The 11058-nt window shown below is 42.0% G+C and overlaps 1 protein-coding gene across 1 annotated transcript; it reads right to left on the reverse strand.

The window, feature by feature from the left end:
- Positions 1–472: 472 nt before the first annotated feature.
- Positions 473–2176, reverse strand: LOC141627875 (uncharacterized). Its single transcript, XM_074441082.1, has 2 exons — positions 1380–2176; positions 473–1292 (listed from the first exon to the last, which is right to left on the reverse strand). The coding sequence occupies exons 1-2, from the start codon at positions 2174–2176 to the stop codon at positions 473–475; spliced, it is 1617 nt and encodes a 538-aa protein (XP_074297183.1).
- Positions 2177–11058: the final 8882 nt, after the last annotated feature.

Here is an 11058-nt window from a genome sequence, read left to right on the forward strand (position 1 = left end):
TGGATGGAAGCCCGTAATCAAAACGCATAATACCTGTGTAAGGCGCACGGTGCGCCCTATAGCATAGGCGGGCGCACGGTGCGCCCAAAGTCTGCTGGACTGCATTTTCCAAAAAGTCATATCTCTCTCTTTACTTGGCCAAATGAGGCGTGTGACCTATCGTTGGAAAGCTAAAAACATAAGCTTTCACCTCCACTTGGCCTTGCATCGATACGAGCTCTAGAACTCAAGATATACTCTTTTGAAGTCGATCCTTGTGCAAACGAAGCTTCAAATCTTCAATTGCTTCATCCTTTCACTTCTTCATAGCTAGTCTTCCTTCTTGCTTGTAGATGTTTGTATCATGGTAGACTTCAAGACATGTCTTTGCTTCCGGTCATTGCTCAAAACTCCATTATTACCCCGACACTCGAAAAACGGCAATAGTGACGTAAATCATATAAAACCGCATCCCAATGTCGCTTTATTGTACTTAAAATATGCTAAATAGATAGTAGAAATACGAGCCTATTAGTCCCCAAAGGTCGCATCGAATTAATTCAAATAAATCCGATGCACGCTTATTATTCGAAATAAAACTATCACGATGTTGTTTGGCCAAGTGACAAGCATCACAAACAATGTCTTTATTGCAAGATAAATTACTAAAAGAGGGAATAGTCTTGACCACTTTATCCGACGGATGCCCAAGACGCCTGTGCCAAAGGTCGAAACTCCCTTGTCCAGTCACCGTATGCACCGTCAATGGCCTCTCCCCCGCATGAATCCAAAACAGTCCGTCTCGTAGCTCACCGGCTCCAATCGTCTTCCTCGAGGAAGGGTCCTGAATGAGACATGTATTTTTAGTAAATTCAAAGGAGAAAGTATTTTCAATTGTTAGCTGGGAAACGGATATTAAATTGCATGTTAATGCAGGAACAAATAAAACGTTGCGGAGAGTAAGAAAATCATTGATATAGACCGAACCCATTACGGATGCCACAACTTGTTGACCGTTGGGAAGGCCAACAGTGCGACCCGGAATTTGGATTTGATCCTCCAAACACGACAAAGTTCCAGTGACGTGGTTGGAAGCACCTGTATCAATAATCCATTCACACATACCACTTAGACGATCCGTATCAAGCAGGGAATGAGCCGAGGGGTGTGTAATAACTTCATTTGCACGGACAGAAGGGTCCGAGCCCGCCTTGCTTGTGTTAGACCCACCCGACGTCCCACTTTGAGCAGTACCCGGACCACGAGCTGCAGCACGAGCCCTGTAAACAAGGTATTCAGCAATAGTACGGGGCCTATCGCCTCACCAATCAGGAAAACGCAGGGTCTTAAAGAATCATTTAGGCGCCTCATGTCCACGGGTTTCACAGTGCGCGCAAAACAGTTTAAGTTTATCAGTTCGCTCTTTGTCACGAAGCACACGCCAATCGGTATTAGCAGAGGGAGTGGTGAAAATAGCAACATCAGAAGTATTGGGTTGAGTTTCAACACGCAAGCGTTCCTCTTGGAGAACGAGATTGTAAGCACGAGTAAGGGAAGGCAAAGGATCCAACTGAAATTGTGAAGATCGGATATTACCGTAAAGGGTGGGATCAAGTCCCATGAAAAATTGGTGCAATCTTTCGTTGTCCTGTCGCTGCATGGCTTTGGCGCCGATGCCGCAAACGCATTTTCCACATTGGCAGGAAAAGGGTGGTTCATGTCGAGCAAGCGAATCCCAGAGAGTCTTAAGCTTCCCGAAATATGTAGTTACGTCCATTCCCTTGGCCTGCTTACAATTATTCAATTGTGTTTTGAGTCCGTGAATCATCGTGCCATCGATGACGGAGTATTGTTCTTTGATTTCGACCATAAACGGCAAATATTCGTCGGGGTAGGAAATATTTTCGAGCAAACTTGGATCAATCATGTTACGAATCCATTGAACAATTGTGCAATTAACAACTACCCAGTTGTCGAGTTCAAATTCGGTAGAGGGTTTCTTAATCGTCCCATCGACGAATCCAAACTTACGGCGGGATTTAAGCGAGAAAGTCATTGATTTCTGCCAAGCGTCGTAATTGTCACGACGTAGAGTAACGTTTGAAATTTTTGCCCCCGGAACATCATGTGAACCGAGGTAATAAGGGCTAAGAGAGTCGATTTTTGGATGGTCATCGGAGGCATCATCTCCGGCCATGGCGGTAGGGTTGATGATTTTCGTGGTGAGAGATTATTTTAGGGTATTTTGTGAGATAGGAATCCCTGATACCATGTTAAGGAGATATGAGGGGAAATTGTGTATCATTAGGTATGCCAAAACAAGGCTTAAATAGGTTATAAGCTAATAACAGAATCCCGTAAATAAGGCTAGAATAATGCTAATAAAGATTACAATCGCGTAAGTATAGTAACTTCCCTAATAGCATTACAATTGATTCAGCTTAAGTTTTTATTTTCCTGCAGTTTAGTTCATGCAATTCGAGTTCAGTTCTATGTCGGATTTCGGTTCTGAGTTTATCATTTGTGACTCAAATGATGCGTGGTGCTCGGCCTGGGCTCACCAAGGTCGAGTGGTGGTCGCAACTAGGCTATTGAACTCTAATCGATGCCGCTACAGCTAGAGTTCTATGTCGGATTTTACACAACATGCTTTGGATTTAGAGAACCCTTCAAAGTTTTATGTGACGGAACTTTTGTTCACGATTTATCTCACAACAATCTTGTTCCTGATAAATCCGTCTCTAGTGCTCTTGTTGCACCCGTTCATCTCTTTATTACAAAGTATGTGTTAATTTAATTGCAAGGCTGTCTTACACAACAAGTTTGTATAGTGGTTTTATTTTAGGGTTTTTTGATAACTACTACCTTTGTATTACCATGTTTTAAGAACTACTACCAAAATAATTTTCGCTTAAAAACTACTACCAATAAGTTTGAATTTTTTAAAAAACACTACCAAATCTCATCCAAACTCAATAAAACACAATCTCAACCATTTATTTTTGAATTTCCATCCTAAGTTGTTAATTTTATCCCTTAAACTAGTTAATTTGATGAAGTTTAAACAACTTTTTTACCTTAATTACGTTAGATAGGTGAATTAGATGAAGCTAATTTAAAGTGATTTTGCCCCAAAATGATTGGCAAACGGTAGTATTGGTAGTGTTAAAGGGATAAAGTTTACAACTTAAGATGGAAATTCAAAAATAAATGGTTAAAATTGTGTTTTATTGGGTTTGGATGAGATTTGGTAGTGTTTTTAAAAAAAATCAAACTTAGAGGTAGTAGTTTTTAAACGAAAATTATTTTGGTAGTAGTTCTTAAAACCGTGTATTACAAAGGTAGTAGTTATCAAAAAACCCTTTATTTTATGACAGTCTTTTTACTTCAATGGGTCATGATTTGCACAATATTAGTGTAAAACAGTCTTATATGAGAATATCTGTTTGAATTGTGGTATTTGCTTTTTTTTTCATTGGGTTGTTAGGTGTGCTACTGCTGGAATATTTTGACGCTCTTATGGGGATCTGTAAATTCTGCCCGCCGCAATTTTCGACTTGCTAAGTTAGTTTTTCGTGTTCTTTTTATGATTAATTATGCTGTTTGAGTTTATTTTTTGCGTGTTTGCAGATCGAATTGTAATGATTACCCGGGACCTACGGCTTCACAGGGACATTTCAAACAACTTGTATGCATTCACATCCAGTAAATTTTGAAAGGCACACTAGCACAACTTCAAAAAAAGGAGCCTTTTACGGCGTTTCAAATGTAACAGCAACCGCAAATAGCAAAGTTATTTGCATCATTTTTAAAACGCCGCAAATAAATGGCTATTTGCGGACCAATATACAATACTCCAAAACTAATTACAAGGGCACTAAAATATACTTGGTAGTAACTATTTGTTGATAATGACTTCTATGTATCATTTCAATACCATATTTGTGAAAATAATACTTCAGTAGCAAATTAAAAGATTTGAGAAGGGATTTACGATCAAGCGACAAGCAGCAACAGTGGATTCTACTTTGGATTAGCGAATATAAGCTTCAATATGGATAACTAGCCTGAGATCGAACCAATTTACAAGGATGAATTTAAAAACTTTTTAACTATAAAATACAAAATCTTGATCAACTGCACCTATTTGACCTGTAAGACAATCCAAAGAATAGCGTTGTGCACAAACAATTCCAAAGACAATCATGATCTCTCTTTATTGCTTAAACAAAAAAATACAGAAATACATACGTTCAAATAGGGCAAAGGCAGCTTGAAACCAGCAAACCAGTAGACACCCCCAAATTAGCCATTCACACCATGACTTGTACTAAAAACAGCATCACTGAAGTAAACCTAAAAAATCACCCATGTACAATAATATATTCATTAAACTAAAGTTAAAGTAAGACTCCTCATAACATATTGGAAAACACGAGACGAGGTGGACTAGTATGAAGAATAGTACCTCACAGATGCCACAAGAAAAAGAATAGGATAGTGAAGTGTATAAACATAAACCCTTGTCTTCACTTATTGAATGAACTGAGCACGTCTGAAAAATAAAGTGGTACCTGCATATTCATGAACCAAAAATTAACAAATGAAGATCTGATCAAGTCCCCAAATACTTCTTGTCTGGGAAACTTTTGATTGCATGTCTGCGTAAATTTTTCACAACTTAAAAGATTTTGACATGTTGACTGAAATAGATATACCACATCCAACAAATAATACTCGACAAAATCTTACACAAAGTTAGCATGCAGTGTTCCAAACTCAGAATGGTTGGGAAATCTTGTAACCAACTTCAGTGGAGACTGAGCAGACCTAAATCAAACAAAAAAAAAGTGAAGAGGAAAGACGACATCTAATGATAGAAAGATAGCTAAGTGATGTACTAAATGGGCCATAAATTACTTCTTTTAACAGCAGCAAAGACGACATCTAATGATAGAAAGATAGCTAAAAAACTCTATTGTTTCTCACTTCCATCAGTGATTGTTCGAACCCGCAATTGTAAAATGACAGTTAGTTACTACACGAAATATAAATGATAGCAGGTGACCCCAAACCTTCAACTCTCACGCCCAAAATCAACAAAACAACAGATTGACTGCCCTACAGAGGTGCAGCTAGTAGATCAGAAGCAGCGAATTACCATGAACAATAACTTTGAGCTACAGCTCAAACGAACTTATATGACCAAATGGATTGTGTCTAATCTTAACACTCGGTGAAATGGATTTCTGCAACAAGTTCAATAAAAATAAGTTAATTATCTCAGAGAGTGCTTCGGGGAGGAGCAACAAGATGCCATCAGCTTGAAGGAGAAGCACTCTTGTCCCTTTGTACAAGAACAAAAGTGATGTTCAAGAGTGTTCCAACTATCGGGGATTTAAACTTATGAGTCATACGATGAAGTTATGGGAGCGGATAATCGAGCAAAGGCTTAGGAGATGTGTAGACATCTCGGATAACCAATTTGGATTTATGCCCGGGAGATCGACTATGGATGCGATTTTTATCATGAGATAGTTGATGGAACACCATCGGGACAAGAAGACGGACTTGCATATGGTTTTTATTGACTTGGAAAAGGCATATCATACGGTACCAAGAGAAGTACTTTGGTGGGCTTTGGCGAGAAAGGGTGTGTCTTAAAAATATATTGACCTCATAAAGGACATGTATGAGGGGGCTAGTGCAAGTGTTCGCACTAATGTTGGGAGAACGGAAGAATTTCCCATTACCATCGGGGTGCATCAAGGTTCTGCACTCAGTCCTTTTCTCTTTGCTATAGTTATGGATGACTTGACAAGGGATATTCAGGACGACATCCCTTGGTGTATGATGTTTGCTGATGATATTGTGTTGATTGATGAGACGAAAGAGGGGGTGGAGAGAAAGTTGGAATTGTAGAGGCAGACTTTGGAGACTCGTGGGTTTAGGCTGAGCAAGAGTAAGACTGAGTATTTGAGGTGTCAATTCAGTAAGGTGGCGGGGTTGAGATCGACAAATGCGGAGAGTATTATTTTCGATGGGAATGTGGTTGAGGGGTCAGATTTATTCAGATATCTAGGATCTATTATTCAAAAAGATGGGGAGTTAGACGGAGATGTGGCCCACAGAATTAAAGTGGGATGGTTGAAATGGAAGAGTGGTTCGGGGTTTTTATGCGACAACGATATGCCCCAAAGATTAAAGGAAAAAATTTATCGCACGGCAATTAGGCCTGCCTTACTTTACGGTTCCGAGTGTTGGGCCGTGAAACATTGTCACATTCAAAAGATGAATGTGGCGGAGTTGCGTATGTTGAGGTGGATGTACGGACATATAAGGAAAGATCGATTAAGGAATGAGGTGATTCGGGAAAAGGTAAAAGTGGCGCCAATAGAGGTAAAGATGATGAAAAACCGACTAAGATGGTTTGGTCATGTGAGAAGGAGACCTATGGACGCACCAGTTAGGAGGCTGGAGACTTGGAGAACAGAAAAGGTCCCTAGAGTAGAGGAAGACCAAGACAGACATGGTTGAGAGTGATAGAGCACGATATGAAATTTTTGGGGCTTGAGGAGAGTATGGTGACGGAGAGGGCACAATGGAGAGAAAGGATGTAATACTCCGTATTTATATGTCTTGGGGTACTCTATCGAGTAGCCCTTACTCTGTCGAGTAAGGGCAAGTTGCGAAATAAAATAGTTTCTGACCTGTTGGGTACTCGATCGAGTAAGGGGGTACTCGATCGAGTACCTTGGGTACTCGATCGATTGTCCGGTTTTACGGGGAGTTTCCTCGGGTTTTGTTAATTATGCGATTAAGGTATTTAAACATAATCGTCATTGTTTTAAATCACTTTTACAAAACCTAAAACCCTGTTTAAGAGAGAAAGCAGCCAGTTCATCTTCCTAATCGCATTCTTAGCAATTCCCGAGTTCGACGGTCGCCTTGTCGTAATTCGTATCGTTGAGTTCCTTGCGTCGAGGGTAAGCTTTTAACATAATTTTTATAATGTTTTGTTAAGATTGGTTAAACCCTAATTTAGAGATTTGGGGGTTTTGGTGTGTAGTATGTGATGTGTAGTCTCTATGTGTTATATGATAGGAGGAGGGTTCGTAGAAGAGGCATTTTGATACAGCTGTAGACACCGTCTGCTTGTTGTGCCTTCCAGGTAGGATTTCCTACTCAGTATTAGTCCCATAATGGGATATTGGTGATGTGCTGTATTTGGTTGTTTGATATAGTGATTGTACTGTGTTTGTGGTTGTGATCGTTGTTGATGGTTCTCGAGATGCGTTCTCGGCTGAGTGGGGTCACTTGCGGGAGTGACTTCACGCCCTAGTTTCGCCCTTCGTGGAACCCGCCACGGAAGGGGATGTGCACATTAATGGGACAGGGTTATCGCTCGTATGATGAGCGGGGCTTAGGTGGGAACGGCGCGTCCCCCATCGCGGGCGGTCCAAAGGACGGTCGATATTGAGATGATGGGAGTTGGTGGTGTGTGTGTGTGTGTGTGTGTGACAGTTGTTTGTCTGTTTATCTTATTATTGTTATCTATATTGATTGTGTGATTAGTACCGACCCCGGTGTTGTTTTGTAAACTGCGGTGATCCATTCGGGGATGGTGAGCAGATATTGAGCGGTATTGAGATGAGTACTGGGATAGTCGGGATGCCACGACATGATGATAGGAGTTTTCCATTTGTAGCCTTAGTTTATTTACATTTCAGTTAGACATCGTTTGAGAATAATGTATCGTACTTTTAGTTGGTTTCATGGATTGTAACTATTCGTTAAACTATTTATAATAAACGTTGTTTCTTTATTGTTGTTTGATTATCATTGCCTCGGGTAACCGAGATGGTAATGTCTTCATACCTGAGTGGTCCTGGTAAGGCACTTGGAGTATGGGGGTGTTACAAATGGTATCAGAGCGACGATCCTGAAACCTGTAACCAATGAACTTAATGAACATAGGGAGTCAATTAAAATGAACCCGGGTAAAAGTTGTAGGAGCTAGTGCAAAGGCTTGGGAGACGTCCTAAAGTCGCGGGGTCGCCCTACAACTTTGAACCGGTCACATGGGGAAGTGTTTGTCGAGTCGTATGTGTGTTTGGTTGACTTGTTTACAAATGTGATGGAATGTGTTGATTGTTGGATGTTCGAATTGAAAGTTGAGGAGGTGAAAGAAAAGTGATGATATATATAGAAACCGTTGATGAAATGATAGCATGTTGAATGTTTTACAACGTGGCAATTAATAGCATGATTGTTATGATATAATATGTGATTTATAAAGTTAGCATGTTAGCATATGACGTAATATGCGGGTAGCTCTTACGAATTGGGGTTACTCGATCGAGTGGGGCTGACTCGATCGGGTGGGTTTTTTGCGATTTTGAGTCCAGAATCGAGTTTTGGGGCACTCGATCGAGTAACTAGGGGTACTCGATCGAGTAGGGGGTCACTCGATCGAGTAGCCTAGATACTCGATCGAGTAGGAAAGAGATCGGAAGGTCCGTTTGGTTCTGAGTTTGGGTACTCGATCGAGTACGTGGGGCACTCGATCGAGTAGCCCGTTACTCGATCGAGTGTGTTTGGGAACTCGATCGAGTGGGTTCTGGGCATCGTGTTTTCGTGTTTTGAGGTTTAGTACGTGTGTTTATGTTTACCCCTTTCTTATATAGCTTCAAGATGCCGCCCAAGAGAACTGCTTTGTACGCGAGAGCTGAGCTTATGACCGTGGATGACATCGTTAAGATGTTAGAGCACCAGGATGCTCTTACTGAGACCCTGAAGAGAGTGAATGAGGACAAGGATAAGAGTAAGGAAAAGGAGGTTGATCATTCTAAAATCAGCCTCTATATTGCGAGGTTTAACCCGAAAGAGTACAAGGAAGTTGGGGAGCCTAATCTGCTTGATAGTTGGCTGAGAGAGATGGAGAACATCTTAGACTTGGTTCATTGTCCTGATGAGATGAGGGTGGAACAGGCTGCATTCTATCTGAGGGAGGCAGCAGGCATGTGGTGGGATTCAGTGAAGGTGAGTTCTAAGGAGATATACACCAACCAAGGCTTACCTGCTATACCTTGGGAGGAGTTTCGTAGGGCTGTGAGGAAGGAGTTCGTACCGGAGCATGTGAGGAGTAAGTTGAGGGAAGAGTTTGATAAGTTTAAGATGACCGTTGAGATGTCGGTAGCCGAGTACTACAGACAGTTCAATGAGAAGTCCAGGTATGCTGAGGATATGGGTTTGAGCGAGGAGAACCTGGCATTGAGGTTTGAGAGAGGGTTGACTACCACGATTATGGATAAGTTACCCGTGGGAATCCTTACCGATGTTAAGGAAGCTTATGAGAGGGCTGGAAGAGCTGAGAGGCTGGTGGAGATGGCTCAGGAGAGGTCTGGTGGTGAGAAGAGGAAGTCTGAGAGCGAGGGTGGTGGCCAATCTAATTACAAGAAAGGCAACCACAATCAGTCTAAAGGATTTTCTTCTGGTCGAGTTCTGTGCAGGGGCTTCCTTTGGGCGTGGCCGTGGGAGTGTGAGTAATAGCTGGGGAGTTACCTGCTTTGGTTGTGGTGGTGTAGGCCACAAGAGACATGAGTGCACGAGTGCACCGGATCTTTCCGGACTCGCAGCTTCGCGAGCAAAAGACCGGCTGGATCATGGCCAAACCGGGGAAGTCAGAGTTACCAGAGTGGAGGCAACCGCAACGGCGGTAATTCTTATCAGAAGACACCGACGAACAACAACAACAATCAAGGGTCGGGTGCTAAGTCGACCGCATCAGCCAGTACTGTCCAGGGAGGTGGACAGAAGACCAGTGGCAAGTTGTTCATGATGGAGAAGAAGGCAGCTGAGGAAGATGCGCACGTTATCACCGGTACATTCCTTATTAATGGTATTCCTACGTTTGTTTTGTTTGATTCGAGGGCTTCTCAGTCGTTTGTGTCTTCGAGTCATGTAAAACAGTTGGGTTTGGGAGTATATGAGTCTGTGAGTGAGCAAGTTTTCATACCTTCGGGTGAGTCTGTATCATGTGGGAGGTTGTTTAGAGATGTATCTTTGATAGTTGGGCAAGTTGATTTCCCTGTAGACTTGCTAGAGTTTCCTTTTAACGGTTTTGAGATGATAGTTGGGATGGATTGGTTAGGAAAGTATAAAGCTAAGATAGACTGTCATCAAAAGAAAGTGTCCTTAAGAGGTCCAAAGGGTGTTAGTGTGTCTTATCGTGGGTTTCTCGTCAAACCCAAAGTTAAGTTGATTGCAGCTGTCACCTTGAAGTCTTATCTGAGGAAGGGATGTCCGTTGATCTTGTGTCATGTGAGAGATGACCGGATAGAGAGTCCGACAGTGGATGAGATACCAGTGGTGGGAGAGTTTGCAGATGTTTTTCCAGAGGAGATTCCGGGGTTGCCACCGAAGAGGGAGATAGATTTCACCGTAGAGTTGAAGCCAGGGACGGGGCCAATCTCTAAGGCACCGTACCGTATGGGTCCTAAGGAGATGGAGGAACTTAGGAAGCAGTTGGATGATTTGATAGAGAAGGGATACATTAGACCAAGTGTATCGCCTTGGGAGCACCGCCTGTTCGTGAAGAAGAAAGATGGGAGTTTGAGGCTGTGCATAGATTACAGAGAGCTGAACCGTGTGACGATAAAGAACAAGTATCCTTTGCCAAGGATAGATGACCTGTTTGATCAGTTGAGCGGTGCAACAGTCTTCTCTAAGATTGATTTGAGGTCGGGGTACCATCAGGTGAAGATTAGAGAGGTGGACATACCAAAGACAGCTTTCACGTCAAGGTATGGCCATTATGAGTATGTGGTGATGCCGTTTGGGTTGTCTAATGCGCCGGCAGTGTTTATGGATTTAATGAATAGAATCTTCAGACAGTTCTTGGACCAGTTTGTAGTAGTGTTTATCGATGATATCTTAGTCTACTCTAAGACTAAGGAGGAGCATGAGGAGCATCTGAGGATCGTGTTGCAGACTTTGAGGGATCATGAGTTGTATGCTAAGCTGTCCAAGTGTGAGTTCTGGTTAGAGAAAGTTGCTTTTCTGGGGCATGTAATCTCT

The sequence above is a fragment of the Silene latifolia genome, chromosome Y (assembly GCF_048544455.1).
Source record: "Silene latifolia isolate original U9 population chromosome Y, ASM4854445v1, whole genome shotgun sequence".
NCBI lineage: Eukaryota > Viridiplantae > Streptophyta > Magnoliopsida > Caryophyllales > Caryophyllaceae > Silene > Silene latifolia.

Excerpts from the sequence above, each read along its gene's own strand:
- LOC141627875 (XM_074441082.1), bottom strand. The coding sequence starts at position 2,176 with ATGGCCGGAGATGATGCCTCCGATGACCATCCAAAAATCGACTCTCTT. Across the intron at positions 1,293-1,379 it reads CGAACTGATAAACTTAAACT|GCCCCGTACTATTGCTGAAT; the intron begins GTTTTGCGCGCA and ends GTGAGGCGATAG.